The 18,907-nt window shown below is 35.3% G+C and overlaps 1 protein-coding gene across 1 annotated transcript in view; it reads left to right on the top strand.

Moving 5' to 3' along the window:
• Hcn1 (hyperpolarization activated cyclic nucleotide gated potassium channel 1) overlaps positions 1–18,907 on the top strand; it is a 348,290-nt gene that overhangs the window by 185,203 nt on the left and 144,180 nt on the right. The window contains exon 3 of the mRNA XM_075976028.1: positions 4,348–4,509. Coding sequence (XP_075832143.1) covers positions 4,348–4,509 — 162 coding nt within the window. The remainder of the gene's footprint in view (positions 1–4,347; positions 4,510–18,907) is intronic.

Genomic DNA, 18,907 nt, shown 5'->3' with positions numbered 1-18,907 from the left:
TTCAATGCTATGCCATTGTGAAGGTAATTAATGAATAGCAAAAGAAGAACTGTGTTGCTGTTTATAGTTTAACAATCAGAGATAACAAATTGTTCTCATTAGAGTATCTAACATGACAAATATAATATGTATAGGAGCAGACAAAACAGTACTTGAGAGTATACAGGGATAAAATTGAGACTGTCTGAAATGTATTAGTTTTCTAACTCCTCTGCAAGAAATTGTTATCAAAATATTATTTGAAATACATCTAGAAGATCTATTTAGTGTTAAGTGAGTACTGCTGTTGTTAATAGTGTGTTTTTCACTGGTTTTCTACATGAACACACACACTCAATAGCTGGTTAAAGCTTTACCAACATGAACTGGAAAATAAAAAGAGAATGGTGCATTTTATCATTTAAACTTTTTAAGTGTTTCTTCCATTGCAAGCTTCCAAGTTTAGTTTTCCAAATGTCTTCCATAAAATGATTACATCTTGAAAGTATCCTAGTTTTGATTTCATGCTGAATTTGTGTATGGTAAGCATCACATTGTCTTCATACAGACCTCTTCAAATGAGATTCCAAGATCCTGCGTGTGTTATTGTCCCCTCGCCAGTATTTGTCGCATATGAACAGAAAAGGTATAGTGTTAGTTTCCAAGTTAGCTAACTGCTTTATCTGACTCCATTTTCTCTAGTCCTAATCCATTAAACATCCTTTTTGTCAGTACATTCACTTATAAATCGATTTTCCCAGCATGAAAGCTCCCTTCTTAAGTACATTAAGGACATGGCATTATGTCTGTTCTTTCCTTTCCTTTTCTTTTTGATTTTCTGGGTGCATTGGAGAGATAGTCTGTGGCATTACATAGTCCTCATGAATATTAAAAAGATACAGTCAGCTATCTACATCTGTGGCTTCTGTGTCCACGAATGTAGCTGAGTACGGAAAGAAAATAGTTGGTATGAAGAAAAAAAATATACCTGTATTGAACATGTCTAAACATTTTTCCTTAATAAAATTGAACAATTATTTACGTAGTATTTATGTTTTCTTAGCCATTGTAAGTCATTGAGAATAGATGTAAGGTAGAAACAAAAGTGGCTAGATTTCATGCAAGTTCTATAGTGTTTTGTACAAGGGCAAAAAGCAACAAGGGATTTGGTGTGGTAAATCCCCACATCCAATACCTCATGGATTCTGATGGATAATATTTTCCCTTATTCCTAAAGAATTTTTCAAATGAGAATTTAGATAGATTCATTTACCCTATTAAGGTATGAGACTTTTTAAACTATAATACCACACAATATTCAAATAAATCCACACCAAATATGAACTATCAGAAGCATTCTTCTTTCTAAATGGTGCCCAGTTATCAGGTACTAATTCCAGAAATAGTTATTAGAATTGTTCTGCTCACTTAGATAACTAACGGTACTGGACACACACACACACACACACACACACACACACACACATTTGTGAATGCAGAAGCCATAGATGTGGATAACCATAACCATTACGGGTGTAAGGGCAAACATTTGAAGGTAGTTTGATGCTCTGTCCACTTAATAATATAATAGTAATAGTTTATCCTCTCAGAGCTATGACCTCCTCAGTCACAGGTCCGTGGCCAGTTTTTCAGTACCTGATATGAATTCTGTCCTGTGGAGCAGGAACTAAATAGAAGCAAAGAGCAATTGTTCACACTGTAACATTCATGTTAGTAGTATGGTTTCTCTTTAAGATTTCAGTGACTAAGAAAGGAAAGAGATGCCTTGCTCAATCATCATCAGGGACTTCCTCTTGCAGTAGATGGGAATTAACATGGAGACCCGCAGCTAGAACACACACAAGCACTCCATGACTTTGTAACTCTCAGTCCTAAACCGGATGTTTTTATCCAACTCACTCCCTTCAGGGTTAAGGGAGCTATATGAAAGATGAAGCAGGCAGATTTTAAAATCCAGCAGGGATGGATGACTCCAAGGAAACAGTGTCTTCAGACACAACAGGAGCAATACACATATGAACAGTGACTTTGGCAGCAGACACAGGGCCCGCACAGGTTCAACCACATACATTCCCATTCAAACAATATTCCACAAACTGTTGAAAGTGGAAATATAAACTACTCTTTGAGTGTTCATTTTCTTTAGTTATTTATAAAAAAATAATAGAATCAGAACCAGATTTTTCCCTTTATAAGCTTAGCATGTCGCCTACTCTGGAAAGGTAGGATACACCTGGGAATAGACCTACATTCTAGGCTAAATGCTAAAGGATTTAAAAGTGAATAGGCATGCTCAACAAAGATGAGGATATACACACTAACACTCGGATATTTAAGATTGCATAGTATCCAAACAAAGACTGTACATGTGTAAGTCCATAATGTCTGACCTGCTTTAAGAAATTGTCTAAGAAACATGGTCACAGATAGTTTCTGAGAATTTTTCAATAGAAAGTGATGTAACATTTTCCAAATTTTATAATTTTATAGCATAAAATATAAGCAATACTATCTACAATGGGCATCCCCTGCAAAGGGAAAATTAGCCTCTCCAATGGCGTTTCACTAGAGATGCTAACCACACAGGTAGGCCCTGTGACCAGCAGAAGATACCAAACCAACACAAATTCAATGTTGTTTTTGTAGATATTTTGTCCCATAGTGCAGTCTTTGAAAATATTTCTTTTTATTGGTTGTTGCTTGTATATTGCGGTTTCTGCTTTTATGTTTTTGTGGGTTTGTGTTTGTCTTTCTTTCCACCATGCTTCCTTCTTTACTCCCTCCCTTCCTTTCGCTCTTTCATTTTTTTCTTTATCTTTTTAAGAGAGAGAGAGAGAGAGAGAGAGAGAGAGAGAGAGAGAGAGAGAGAGAGAGAGAGAGAGGAGGATATCAGAGAAGGTGGTGTAGGAGAATGCATCATCAGAATATATCATGTGAAAAATAAGTTCTTTTCCAATTAAATTTGTGAGAGAGGAATAAAGACACTTTTGTGACTTTGCCAAATACAGTCAAATTAAAAGTTAGAATTAATTCATAAAATAAAATTATTTTTCTTTATATTCTTTTTTATTGAAGTTGACAAAACTTTTGATTGACAATGTTTTATTGATTGCATACAGCATAATATTTTTGATATATGAAAATGTAGTGTCATGACTTAATCAAGTTATTAATTATTAACTAACTTAATCCTCATATTCTACAGTGAGTATTCTTAACATCTGCTCTTCTTAATTTTGATGTTTATTCAAGGCAAGCAAAAATATAAATCTCTAGTTTGTTTTATACGCATCAGTAGTCCTACCCTAAAATTGATTTCGCCTAAAAGACTGAGTTACTTAAGAAAGCATATAAATTTTGTGGATTCTGCAAATGTTTCTTGGGTAATTTCTCAAATAGGTTGGATGCCATTAACCTAGAAACCTATAGACTTTTTGGAATTGTATCTGATTTTAAATATCAATGTTTGTGTATTTACTCACCTTTCTTGAATGCATTCATTCACTTTAGAGTTTGGAATCTTAGCCTTAGAATGTGGGTCTGCTTCCAGGTGGATTCTGCCATTGCAGATGAGGCAAATGCTAATCTGCTGAAGGGAAAAAGCTGGTCCTGATTCTTCTTTGTGTAATACTTAAAAACAACAAACAATCAAAAACTCCAGTTTGATTTATGTTTTCTCTGTTGATATTTTGTTGAATATGTAAATTGTCACTATTTTGTGTTTGCTGAAATAGTATCAGTTACTATGAAATAATTTTTATATTATAGAATATTACACTTAAAAACATCACACAATTTTTGGCAACATCATTTAGCCTTTATCTCTAAAATCCTTACTCAAGCTCAGCTTGAATTCCTCAAGCATATGCACTAAGAAACCTGGAACAGCCCAGCAGCTCATCTTTAATCTTATCTCATTATTTTTAATGCAGTTCTTTCTTGTATGTTTAACTCTTTGAGTATTTTCTTAACCTTCATCAAATCATTAAAAAACAATTAGAAACAGAGTAAGAGCTACCCACTCTTTCTCAAATTTGCTAGCTAAATAACAAGATTATTTGTCCACAGAGATAATAAATAAAATATACCATCAACAAAAAAGTCATGTAAAGTATGTATTATGTTTTATGTATTTTGTAAAAATAGTTACACTTGGTTATAATAAGCATAAAGCAAAATGAGCAGCTTTATTGAAAAGGTTACAAAAGTAAAATGTTTTATTTCTTGTTCTGCACAGTTTTTCATGTCTTGACTTCATGCATTGTGCTCACATCAGTCCTGATGTTGCTAGCATGCTTGGTTTGACATAGGATTTTTTTAAAGTATGACTTTATGTTTTGGTGACAGATATTCCACATGACATATGACCTCGCTAGTGCAGTGGTGAGAATCTTCAACCTCATTGGCATGATGCTGCTCCTGTGTCATTGGGATGGTTGTCTTCAGTTCCTGGTTCCCCTGCTTCAGGATTTCCCACCGGACTGCTGGGTTTCCCTAAATGAAATGGTTGTAAGTAACTCATGCTGTTTATGTACTGGATTTTCATCATCGTGCCAAAACTTCAATTATTTCTGCTGGTATGGTTTTCCCACTCTTCCATAAAGGCTTTCCTTCCATGAAAGTGGAATTAGATGACCAGGGTTTCTAGAACCAAACCTTATATTTGTATTCCTGGGAATGTAAATGCTGCAACATCTAGTCTTAAAAACTTTATTGCTGAGATCTACTTTATTTACATGATATAAACACACATATAACCATGATACAATGTGCCTTCAATAATAATAATAGGAAAAAATTTAATCTTCACTGTGCAATATATGTTAATATTTTTAAATTGTAAAATATGATTTTAGGTAAGTATATTAATATATATTTTAGGAGACTATGTACTGATATGAGATCTTACATTCATTTGGGTCTGTTCACCATTTAATTCACATCTGCATCATCAGAAACTTTTTCAGAAAACCATTTTTTTTCCAGTTTCTCTTATTTTTTTTTTTGAGAAAAGGAGAAAAAAAAAACAAGTTTCCACCTCCTTCCAGCCTCCCATTTCCCTCCGCCTCCTCCCACCGTCCTCCCCCTCCTCCCACCCTTCTCCTCCTCCCCCCACTCCTTTCCCCCTCCCTCTCCAGTCCAAAGAGCAGTCAGGGTTCCCTGCCCTGTGGTAAGTCCTAGGTCCTCCCCCCTCTGTCCATATCTAGGAAGGTGAACATCCAAACTGGCTAGGCTCCCACAAAGCCAGCACATTATGTAGGATCAAAACCCCGTGCCATTGTCCTTGGCTTCTCATCAGCCCTCATTGTTCGCCATGTTCAGAGAGTCTAGTTTTATCCAATGCTTTTTCAGTCACAGTCCAGCTGGCCTTGGTGAGCTCCCAATAGATCAGCTCCACTGTCTCAGTGGGTGGGTGCACCCCTCGTGGTCCCGACTTCTTTGCTTATGTTCTCTCTCCTTCTGCTCCTCATTGGGACCTTGGGAGCTCAGTCCAGTGCTCCAGTGTGGGTCTCTGTCTCTATCTCCATCCATCACCAGAAGAAGGTTCTATGATGATATGCAAGATATTCGTCAGTATGGCTATAGGATAGGGTCATTTCAGGTTCCCTATCCTCAGCTGCCCCAGGAACTAACTGGGGACATTGCCCTGGGCACCTGGGAGCCACTCTAGGTTCAAGTCTCTTGCCAACCCTAAGGTGGCTCCCTTAACTAAGGATTGTGATTCCGTGCTCCCCTATCCAACCTTCCTTTATCCCAATCTTCCTTTTTCCCCAAGTTCCCCCATCCTCCCCTTCTCCCTTTTCTCTCCCCATCTCCCCTTACCCCCATCCCACCCCACCCCCAAGATCTCAATTTTCTCCCCGGCAACTTTGTCTACTTCCCATAGCCAAGAGGATAACTATATGTTTTTCCTTTGGTTCACCTTCTTAGGGCAACATTGAATAAACGGAAAACCATTTTTTAAACCGTGTGTCATTCTCCTGGTTGATACTTAATTATAAAAGCATTTGGTGTTTTGTAACCCCCACACATAGTATGGACTTTATGTTTTCTGACCTTCATTGCTGAATTTAAGTTCAAAGAGATTTTTCTTCCTCTGTCCTCAGTGCTATCCTAGCCTGTTTGAGCTGTTATACAAGAGTGCTGGGCTGGATAATTTATAAATGACAGAAATTTGCTTCTCATAGTTCAGGAGTCTGGGAAGTTCAAGACCAAGGGACTACCATGTTCAGTCTCCTGTTGCAATGGCGGCTTGTGTTTGAATCTCTTGGAAAGAGGAAAGCTATTTCCACATGGCAGAAAATACTATTTTTCTGAGGGCTGGCTCCGCATGACCAGCATGACTTCCATTAGTTTCCATCTGCCAACCTTGTCGAGTCTTGAATTAAGTTTCTAAAAGGTAAATTTTGGAAAACACATTAGTCCCACAGAAGGTGGCTAGAAAAATACCTGACACATTAATTTCTTTTAACTTACTGCTCATCATCAAAACGTAATAAATATTCTTGATTGAAGTTTATATAGAACAATGCAAAAAAGGTGAATGAGTTGGATCACCTTAAAAAATCTCTAATGTTTCCTTTATTTGTCATTTATCCTTGAGGAAATGAAATAAAGATATGACAAAGGCAGGAATAAAAGTACTGACTGGGAGAGGAAGATGAGGTACCATTGTCAGGCTACTGTCGGATGTGGAGCAGAAGGATGAGACCTGATGCCAGAGATGATGCGTCACTGACCCAATTGGAATTCTTAATTTGACAAATAATTATTATTTTCAATTTTTTAGTTATGTTCCAAAAAAAATTACAGTTACCATCATCAAAAGAGTAAGAGAACTCTTTGCAAGTATTTTAAAAATGCACATAATTGTGTAATTATATTACAGGGCAATATATTATGTATTGAGTTCAAAGCACATTTATTTAAGCATTTTTTTATATCTTTATTTTCTTTAAACGTGACTACAAGCAACTGTGTATGCCAGAGACACAGAGACAGAGAGGAGATCTACTCTGCCTATCAGTGTGTGTTGTGTTGTGTTAATGTAATAAAAGCGTCAACCTTCATTATATCCACTTTTGTACAAAATAACCTTATGAAGCTCAACATCACTTTTTTTGTCTTTTTTATTTATTATTTATTTTTAGAAAACTGAAATTTTCAGAAATCATATAAATAGGCTGTTACACAGATAGAATATAGTGTCATAGGTACAGTTCATTACACAGATAGAATACAGAGCCTAGGAACAGTTCATGTTTACCCAGCTCCACAATGTCTATTCTGAAGTACACTAGAGTATCTTTGACACAAGGTATTATAAAACAGTTAAGAACAGTGATTAAAAAATAATCTTAATCACAGCAGCAGTCACTTCTCTGAATCCAGAGTCTGATTCAGGATACAAAACAAACAAACAAAAAATCAAACTCATAATTTTTTCTATTTGTGGAAAATCTAATTTGAAAGTAATAACTTGAGGCTAGAAATCAAGTTGTAGATAAACAGCACAAGCCTTTAATGAATATGGCATGATAATTATGATATACATGTCTTTGGCACTATGTTAATTGCATGTCCTTAAGTATTACTAAGACCTGCACATATATTAAAATCCTGCACCCAAATTTGCTATATATACTGATCTTTCTATCTTTATATCCATTTAGTTTGTTATTAACATAAAGCCTGTGATTAGAAATTTCTGTTCCAGGCTTTGATTAGGAATTTAAAGTTACCACCATAACTATGCTATACATTTTTACTGTTTAATATAGTATAATCAGTTTAATATAATCATTGTTATGCTAACTTTATCTAATTTATATTTTGTTACATGAAAATAATTTTGATTCCTGTTGGCTAATTTCTTTGCTCATGAATTTATAAATTTTAAAGTAACTCTTATAACAGTATATTGAAGAAGCTAATGCATGAACTTAGTGGATGGCTTAAAATGAAGAAAAAGAAGAAGCTGACTTAAGAGATGCAGCAAGAACAGGGATTCATCTTGTTAGACATTTGCAATATTTGCTTTATTCCATGTGTGAACCAAATTTGAATTACAAAATTCTTTGTGAATTAAGATCTTGGACTTGGCAGATAATTAACGTCTAAGAAAATGTGTTACATTTCCATGTCATCTTCTAGTTGTGCTTGCTTGTAAAAGGTACTGGGAATATATTAATTTATTAAAAAATGATTAAGGGTAATAACATTGGATTCAATTACAAATGAGAAATATTAATTTTAAGAATATGACAAGATAAGGCCACAGTATAATTTAGATTGCTTATTAATTACCTGAATCTAAAATACTTTCATACCATATGAAATATCATTTTTGACATAAATATCTTGCAGTGAAACATTACTTATCTACAAGATTTTTCATGATCGAGCCTGCAGGATTACAGTTAGGCAGTCCATGTCTTCTACCTACAGTTTTTCAGATGAATAGTTACAGGTTGGGTATCATCTCAAAGGCTTTAATACAAGCATATTAGGACTCCAAAATATTCTGCATACTCCTATATGGAGTTTGTACTTGTTTTTCTAATTGGAACATGTTATACTAAAAAGTGCTGCATCACATAAAGTTAGTTTATCAACATAATATGCAAATAATCCATGTAATCAAGTGTAGATAAATGACATGTAAAATAATGCGCAACATTTTCATGACTGTAAAATGGAGAATGTATTAGAAACTTGGGGCACCCAAGTTTCAGTGAATCAAGACTTGGACAAAACTCAGTATATTTAAAAGGGAGGCAGTTACTTGGTCACAGCAAACATTCTGAAACAATATATTTACTCTTAATTGTGTGTGTTTGTTTTACTATTTTGGTAGCATTTGGTTTTAAATTTTCATCTAGTAAGTTATATGAGAATATTTTTAAAATATTGAATGTCTTCTGTTTTATTGAAAATAATTTTTTTCTCACATAATATACCTGATAATAGTTTCACCTCTCTTTAATTCTCCCATTTGCTCTTTTCCTCACCTCCCACCCTTTTCTCTCTCTCATTAGAAGTCAAACAGGCAGGCTGAACAGTTAAAGGCTAGGCTCATAAGCAAAAATAAGAGAAGACAAACAGGCTTTTATAGGATAATAATATAATATACTACCTTATAAAATAAAACAAAAACTAACACATCAGAATTGCTCAGGAGAAGCAAATGAAGAAAAAGTACCTAAGAAAAGGCACAAGAAACAGACCGACTTTTTCGTACACTCAGGAATCCCAGAGAGACACTAAACTGAAAGTAATACTATACACACAAAGGGCCTGTAAGTTAAAAAATGGAGAATAAATTAAAAAAAAACCAATAAGTTAAAAAAATCTAAAAGTTTTGACACAACATTATGAGAAAAAGAACCTCCAAAGATGCTGTTGTGTTGCTCACCTAATACATACATGCAGACTATCAAGAGAGTATTTTGTTGCTCTAATGAGACTCCCTTGGGGGAAATTACATTTTAATTGACAAGTGACTATCAATTAGAGCGTGCTTCTGTGTTAGGGATAGGTGTATGTGTCCACAGCTTTCATCTGTCGGGCCTCATCTTGTGCAGACCCATTGACAACCTGCGCATGCTGCCTCAATCTCTGTAAATTTATATATGCGTTGATCATGTTGATTTTATACTATTTCTGCCTCCACTTCTGTAGACTTCCCTGAGGCCTAGGGTGAGGGATTTGATGGAGGCATCCCAATTAGAGCGTGGGTATTCCAAGATCTCTCACTCGTTGAGTAATGTCTCAGCATTTGTACCCATCAGTTGTAAGGAGAAGAAATTTTTCTGATGATGACTGAAGAAGATACCAATTTATGAGTATCACATAATATCATCAAGAGTCATTTTATTGATACATTCTTTTTAAAACAGTAGTATTTGGTTTTCCCCTAGGTCCTTGAGTTATCTACTCTCAGTTGTAGTAATATTTCACTTGTATTTTAATAAATAAAGTTTGCCTGAAGATCAGAGTTTAAGACAGCCTCCCTAGTCAGCCTTACAAACCAGGAAGTGGTGGCACACATTTTTAATCTCAGTAACCACATTAGTTTGCAATAGAAACCGGGCAGTAGTGTTGCATGCCTTGTTTAACCCCAGCAATAGAGACTAATATAAGATGGGAGGAGACAGCTCTCAGGCTCAGTATCATTCTGAGGATTCCTGGTGGTATGATTGCCATTTCAGACTGAGTAGAGGTAAGAGCTAGTGACTGGCTGTTTTGCTTTTCTGACCTTCAGGTTGAATCCCAATATCAGTTTCTTGATTTTTATTAATCGTGCTACATTCAGCTTCTTGGCCACTTAAGCAGTGTCAGGGATGAGTTCCATCTGTGAAATGGACTTTCTGTCAAATCAGATATTGGTTATTCACACAAAATTTGTGCCTCTGTTGTACTAATATACACACACACACACACACACACACACACACACACACACAAGACCATTGTACATAAAGGGTTTGTGCCTGAGATGGTTTATATATACTGTAATATTTGGTAGTGTGCAGAGCATCTTCTTGTACCAAAGATGCTAGCACATAGATAACAAGGCTCTATGTAGTCACCAGATCAACTTCTCTGTGTACAATGATCTGTGTAGGTTTTGTCTTCAATAATGGGGCCTTGCTCTCAGTTTGTGGAGAGCAATCTATAGTCTTGACAACACTTTGGACTGTTTGATTGTTTTCATGAGACTCTTTCTTACCAATAACCTAATTAGGTATAACAAAATTCTGATACTGGAAGTTTCATTTGATAACACAAAATAATTAACTGGGGCTCTGTCTTCTCCATTATTTGATGATTTAAGTCAGATTGACTCCATATATGTATATATTTTAGGAAATTTCTACTATATTAAATTTCCATACTACCCCTCAAATGCCCCTTAATTTTTACTATAATCTCTCTGTATCCCCCCATTCTCTTCTTCCCCTTCCTCTCCACTTGATTCTCCTGTTTCTGTTACCTCCATCTATTCATAACTATCATCCTATTTCCCTATCCAATGGAGATCTGTCTGCACATAGTCACCAAATTCTCTTAATGTATATCTAACCTCTGTGGTCCTATGAATTGTGGATTTGTTACTATTGACTTAACAACTAATATCTACACATAAGAAAATATATCATAATTTTCTTTCTGGGTCTGGATTACCTACATTAGTATGATCTTTTGTTGTTGTTCCATCCATTTATCTGCAGATTTCTTGGGTTTTTTAAAGGTTGAATAATACTCCATTGGGTAAATGCATCACATTTTCTTTATTCTTTTGTTGAGGGATATCTAGATGGTTTTTCAGTTTCATGAGATCCCATTTATTAATTTTTAGTTCCTGTGCTAATGGTGTTCTGTTCAGAATGTCCTTCCCTCTGCGAATGAATTCAAGGCTACGTCCCATTTTCTCTCGTATCAGTCTCAGTGTATTTGATGGTCTTTGATCCATTTGGACCTGGCCCTTGTGCAGGGTAATAAGTATGGGATTTATTTGCATTCTTCTATATGCAACGGCCCAGTTTGACCAGAACCATTTGTTGAAGATGCTTTTTTTTCAGTGTCTATTTCTGCTTTCTTTACCAAAAGTGAGGTATCTATATGTATTTAGATTTATGTCTGTTCTTCAATTCTACTCTAGTGAATGACTTTTCTTTTTTGTGCAAATACCATCCTTTTTTATTGTTATCGCTCTGTAGTACAATTTGAGTTCAGGGATAGTGTTATCTTCAGCAGCACTGTTATTACTCGGGATCGTTTTATCTGCCTTAAGTTTTTCTGTTTTCAGATAAAACTGATTTTTTTTTTCACTTTCAAGATCTGTAAAAATATATGTTGCAATTTTGATGGCGATTTCATTGACTCTAAAGATTGTTTTTGTTTTGATGACTGTTTTTACTATGTTAAACATATCGATCCATGAGCATAGGAGATCTTCCTATCTTCTGATAGTCTTCAATTTCTTTTTCAATGTCTTAAAGTTTTTAACATATGATATTTTCACTTTCTTGGTTAGAGTTACCTCCAAGATATTTTATATCATTGAGGTTATTGTGAAAGATGTTTTTTATGATTTTTTTCTTCAGTCTGTTTGTCATTAGTATGTAGAAGACTACTGCTTTTTTTTAGTTAATTTTGAATTCATCTATTTTTTAATTTTAAATTATTGCTTAGTTCCATTTTTGAGTATTATTACCCTAAAAATAATAGGAATAATCATGAATTTTACATTATAACATTAGTTTTTGTAATTCTGATATAATAATTAATATATGCATTATTTAATCTTGACAAATCCTATTCTATAGACTACATTATTGGTCTTAACATGCATGCTCCAAATTCTTTACCAACCTTTTATACATTATTCACTCAATAAGTAGCACTTGTTCAAGAGGGTAACTAAATATCCTTTGAACTGTATTTGCAAAGCTGCTAGTCTACTAATAGAATAGCTTATACTGTTTGCTTTTATAACTTCTATATTCATTTTTCCTTTACGTGTTACCAACTCATGGCTATAAATATCCTAATCCCACATAAGAGACGCCCAAATAAATGTGCTTTCTGTGATTTTTGTTTGTACACTAATAAAATGTCAACACTGTCATAAAAGATTAACCTGTGAATTAATAACTAACAAGACAATCTGCTTTAGAAGATGTAAAAAGTTCCGCCAGTATATAAGTAACATGCTTAAAAATATAAAAAAATCTTCACATATATATAATATCTAAGAGTTCCAATTATAAATGCAGGGTACTACCCAGTTTTACCTTCATTGAAGACAGTGTAGAAAGCGTGCTCACTAATAACCATGCACTCTTACAGTTCGTTCCTATAAAAAGCAATCATGGTCATAGTAGCCATATGCTGTGTGAGCCTTTGTCAATTTTCACTTGTGTGTTCAAGCATTGAAAAGCTGGTGTACCAGCCTTGCCCTCTTATTTTCTTTATCAGAAGATTGGTCTTAATTTGTAAATAACAAGAGCACACTTCATACTGATTTTGTAGAGATGCATAGGGGGAAATGCCAGCAGAATGGATTGGAGAGACACGCCTTCCAGAACAGTTCCTTCTAAACATTCTATGACTCTGTATATATCCCTTGACTCTCCTGTACTTGGATCTTCTGCTGTGAGCTGAGTGTATGTTAGTTCTCCTTTCATTTAGATTATATGTGGAGCTCCTCCTTATGATAGATATTATCTATGATACCAAGCATACAGGGGAGAATGAGACTAAGTTGTATGCTCATCAGTGCCATTTTCAAACAGATGTTCCTTCATCCCACTTTCCACTGGGTGTGGTCTACTGTAAAAAGCTTAACACAATGTGAGATTTACTCTGAAAGAATTTATAATTCAATTCAACAGAAACCTATGTATGATTATTGTCAAAGTAAATCTAAATTGAGGCCTTCAAAATATATGAGCTGTCCCAAAACCCCTGAACATGGGCCAAGTGTTGTAAAATAGTATATGTTTCCTATTAACCAATCTGATCATTCTTCAAAATTACAAATCTTGCACAGTCTCTTTCACCATTACTTCACAACCCATTCAGTGATTTTCCCCTCAAACTTCCTAAAGATATGTTAGTGGTAACCCTGTCCCATGCATCGATTATTATGAAACATTGTGAGGTGTATGAACCAAAGAACCATACAGTAGTAAAGTACTCATTTCAACTATCATCATCCAGTTTTATGTCTGTGACCTTGAAAATAGTGACATTCAAGTTACCCCAGATAATTCCAGCTTAACATCTGCAATTGTCAAATAAACATGTAGAGGCATAGTATAAACAACTGCTAATGCCTCTTCTTCTAAATAAATAATCTGAGGGGATAAAAGCAATATGCAGGATTAAGTTATCTACTGATGATATTCTTGAAAAATTTTAAAGTGTCATGCCCATTCAACTGCTTAGATAATGACTGGTTCTATTTAAGTCACTAAACTAATAGACTTAAGGAAAGATACTAAGCCAAAGTAGCAAAGAATTGAAGGAAAACATTTCCCCTCTCTTGGGGTTTAGTAATCTACTTTATATTTCAATTCCTCTGTATTAGAATTGTATTATTACAGTAGTATTGACTTTTTTTCCAAAATAGAATGTACTGCCTTAGCAGAGTTTTTAAAAATGTCCTAACAAAAAGTAAGTGATTTGCTGACAAATCATTGCAGCTCTATGGGGAAAAATGCATTCATAGCCAATATGAACTTAGAATAATAAAGTAGGTCAGCAGCCTGCTGAGTGCTGTGGTTTCTCTTTGCTGTCTTTCTGTCCATTAGGAAAGTCTGCCTGGTTAACACCCCTTCTTCAACAAGCACGGCACCTCTTCAAAGGAAAAGAGTTCATAAAGTGTTTTCTTCCTTCTTTTTTGGGAATATTTGATTGGAATAAGCATATGGAAACAAATTCTAATGTCTATTTTGTTTGTAAATAATATTTGCAATGCCGAAAACCTTAAATTGAAGTACAGTTCTTTAATGCAGAAGAATAAAACTTTAATTGCATTTATATTTTTGACTTTTACTCTGCTAAGTTACCTTAGAAATTTATGACCAAAGCATAAGCTTGTAGTTTACTTGTCAAAGTACTTCCCTCGTATGTAGAAGCCCCCGGCTTCAGAACATTGGCTTTGATCTTCAACAACACTTAGAATTTTTGTGATAGCAGATGAGTTTAGTCTAAGAACTCAGGAGGTGGAAGTGGGACAATCAAGGTCATCCTCCACTGCACGGGGAGAATTAGAGAGCCACGTGTGATACATTGGAGCCTGTCTCAATCAAACAAACCAAACACTGAGCAACTCATAAGATCTAAACCTATTATTCTTTTGTAGGACAATTCTTCTTTATTTCTAAATCTTGTATGTATTTTGAAAGAAGTTCAAATAACTCAAGCTTCCTCGGAATGTGCTTGGGCATCTCTAGAGTTGGAAATATAATACATAAATGCTGCATCTTGCCCATTATTGCACTGATTCTTAAACCTAAGAAACAATTGGCTAGAAGAAGCATCTGTTAGAGAATTACCTCAAGAGCACCAACTAAAGCTGATGAAGGAACTAACTATCAAGGACTGGCCTCGACAAAAGACTTCTTACCAGGGTAGGGGCATGTGAACTGAAGAATATAAGTAAAGAATATAAAGACACATAAAAATGATGAGACAGAAAACATATAAAATATCAGGAGGGCAATCCAATGATTGAAATCATTTCTTTTTCCACAGCTTTTATATCCAACATAAATAGGGGAGAAGGTAACAAAAGACTTTATTAACATGATACAAAGAGAACTCACACAGTCAATGGCCTTATCTCTCTGAGACATTAAATCCTTAACATTCTGTCCTCTGGGTAGCTAAGGTGCTGTAAGTCACTTATACTGGAGACTGACCTTCTCTGCTTGACCTCATAGTTAAAATAGAAAGAAAAGAAGTATATATGTATATCCTGACCACCAGTCAGGATGGCATTGAGCTATCTTAATTTCAAAGGAGCCAGGCATCCATTTGTATGCAAAATTCAAGTAGTCCTTGTTTTTTACTGCTGAGTAGTACTCTAATATGTATAAATTCCATACTTTCTTCATCCATTCTTCCGTTGAAGGGCATCTAGGTTGTTTCCAGGTTCTGGCTATTACAAACAATGCTGCCATGAACATAGTTGAGCATATACTTTTGTTGTATGATAGGGCCTCTCTTGGGTATATTCCCAAGAGTGGTATTGCTGGATCCAGGGGTAGGTTGATCCCGAATTTCCTGAGAAACCGAAACACTGCTTTCCAGAGTGGTTGCACAAGTTTGCATTCCCACCAGCAATGGGTGAGTGTCCCCCTTTCTCCACAACCTCTCCAGCAAAGGCTATCATTGGTGTTTTTTTATTTTAGCCATTCTGACAGGTGTAAGATGGTATCTTAAAGTTGTCTTGATTTGCATTTCCCTGATCGCTAGGGAAGTTGAGCATGACCTTAAGTGTCTTTTGGCCATTTGAAGTTCTTCTGTTGAGAATTCTCTGTGAGACAATGGGGATGTTCTATCGGGAACTCACCAAGGCCAGCTGGCCTGGGTCTGAAAAAGCATGGGATAAATCTGGACTAGCTGAACATAGAGGACAATGAGGAATACTGAGAACTCAAGAACAATCGCAGTGGGTTTTTGATCCTACTGCACGTACTGGCTTTGGGGGAGCCTAGGCAGTTTGGATGCTCACCTTAGGAGACCTGGATAGAGGTGGGCGGTCCTTGGGCTTCCCACAGGTCAGGGAACCCTGATTGCTCTTTGAGCAGATGAGGGAGGGTGACTTGATCGGGGGAGGGGGAGGGAAATGGGAGGCGGTTGCGGGGAGGAGGCAGAAATCCTTAATAAATAAATAAATTAAAAAAAACAAAAAAAAAAAACAAAAAAACAAACAAACAGAAAAAAAAAGGAGCCAGGCAACCACCTCCTGAGTTAGGAGGTGCAATTATGCCTGTCAGTCTCCAAACTCTCTGACCATCAGACAAGATGGAAATGGGCCTGCATTTTTCCAGCCTCCACAACCAACGACCACCAGGGTACTGCATTCCTTGTGCATAAATTTATCTTTCTTGTTAAATTAGTTTTCATAGATGCTCTTGATGCATGTTGTTGAAACATTTATAGATGCTATGTAAAATTTTGTGCAGAATGAAATTAACATAAAATGTACATATTTTCTATTTTTTTCTGAAAAATAGAAGACTAACTTAGAATTTAGAACAGTTTATTCACTAGCAACAAGCCAGAGGCATTGACCAGAAAAGCTGTTTATCAGATCTCATGAGTCACTCTAAAAGTACCTTATTATTATATTTGTAACCTCATCTAGTCTCATCCATGATGAGCCACACAGGGTACATGTCCTCAGAAACCAGCTCTTGAATTGTGTGAACCGCTTCAATGATATGGGAGATCATGGGTGTATATAGAAAGCCACAGAACCTTATATATTTTTGAGTGATAAGATTTCTTCTTTTACTGTTTCCATGAATCTAAAGATACCAGACAATAAGAGGTAGTGATAATGACTCCTGTATTGTACATTATATAGATTTGTGATTCCTGAAAATATTTTGATTTCATATGGGCTGTAATAAAGTGGCTCCATTGTTTTCATTGGGTTAGTGGGAATCAATAGAATATGAAATGGGAGTTTCTTTATTATATATTACCCCATTGACAGGCTACACAGACATCATGCAATTTATATAGACTTCTCATGTTTCCAAAATGTCCAAGATTAGCAGTTTCCACTATATAAAAAGATATTTCTTTATAAACATGCAAATGAAATTGCCTATTTTATGGGAGAAATCTTCTATTTTATGGGAGATTATACAGTTACTACCCATATGGAGATTATTTTATCATTTTTCTCTTATTTCATTTTTTGCCTGTCACAACACTGTTATAAATGTTGTTCTGGAAATATACTACAGAATTAGAGGCATGAGTAAGCTGTGTCCTAAGTAAGGGATATAAGAAATAACATCAGGAATGCTCCCTGATTCACAGTGTGAATATTTCATAATCCCACTACAGACATCTATTTATTAGTGTTATTTATTTTTTAGATGTAACAATCTAAAACTGAATATTTTGTGACAAATTTAATTTAGTTCATAATTTCATGGGGTTAACCAATTTTACTTGCATTCCTACAATTATTATTGCTACAGGTGATTCATCAAATAAGAGCTTAATATATAACAGGTTCATTTCCAGTCATTTTATACTTTGAAGATACAAGTCGAACCCGGTACAATCAACATTCAAATACTCTTCTAGTCAGAGGCCTCTGAAATCTAGCTCTGTTCAGGAAAGATGAATGAAAATGTGTCTCTCCTCTACGTTTGGGTATTTCATACCATAGTAATGGAAACATTCCCAGTGCACCAAGAATAGATACTGTATTTGCACCTGTTTGCTAAAGAAAACTACAAAAGAAAAATTTGGGAATCTGCCATGCTACATTTGTGACTCACAGGGCACACACCAGTGAAAAGCAATGCATTCCCTATCAGTACCATCTTCAGGGCTATATTATAAAGTCCAGAAAACAGTCTCTCAATATACACTAAGTTGGAGAGCCATTATAAGATCTACTATAAAATCCACAAAAGTAAAGTAATTGACATGTATTTTATATAGTCTGGACCATTATGACCAAAATGATAATCCTAGATCTATTTTGGGAAAGGTTTCTAGAATACAACAGAACTGGGAATACGTCAATGCTGGTTATTTGACACTTGCTTTCCATAAAGCAGAATGCTGAGATCTGAGTCTGTATGGTAGCAGAAGTGACGGGAGTCCACTCTGGCCAAAATTAAAGAATGGTTTGTTTAGGGTTAAGTATTCAGAACCTGACAGCAAACATGCCAATAATGTAAAAGTAAATCTGAATGGTATCATATTAAAGGAGACCCACGTTTTATGTCCTGGTATATATATATATCCAGCTCCCGATTCTCTTACCTATACTGCCAATGTGGCCTTGGGCAGTTGGTCTAAGATCTTTGTGCCTTGATTTCCTCTTTTAAATGTGGTGACAATAATACATAGAATAGTTCTTATATTTTAACACAATATGCAGTATGTATTATGAACATTTGCAATTTTGTGTAGGTTGGGGATGATATCTCTTCCCTATAAGATGCTATAGAATATTTTTATTTAAAACAAATGTTGTTTGGTTTCTTAGCTGTGTTTTCTTTTACTCTGACAAAATGGCCTGGCAGAAACAACTTAAGGGAAAAGAGATATAGCTGATTACATTTCCAGGTGATAGTCCATTGCAATGGGGAGCCCAAGGTGTCAAAATGTGTAGCATTACATTGTATTCAAAGTC

The sequence above is a fragment of the Microtus pennsylvanicus genome, chromosome 6 (assembly GCF_037038515.1).
Source record: "Microtus pennsylvanicus isolate mMicPen1 chromosome 6, mMicPen1.hap1, whole genome shotgun sequence".
NCBI classification, from domain to species: domain Eukaryota; kingdom Metazoa; phylum Chordata; class Mammalia; order Rodentia; family Cricetidae; genus Microtus; species Microtus pennsylvanicus.
The sequence above is the reverse complement of the archived record's forward strand: the minus strand, read 5'-3'. Positions and strand labels throughout refer to the sequence as shown.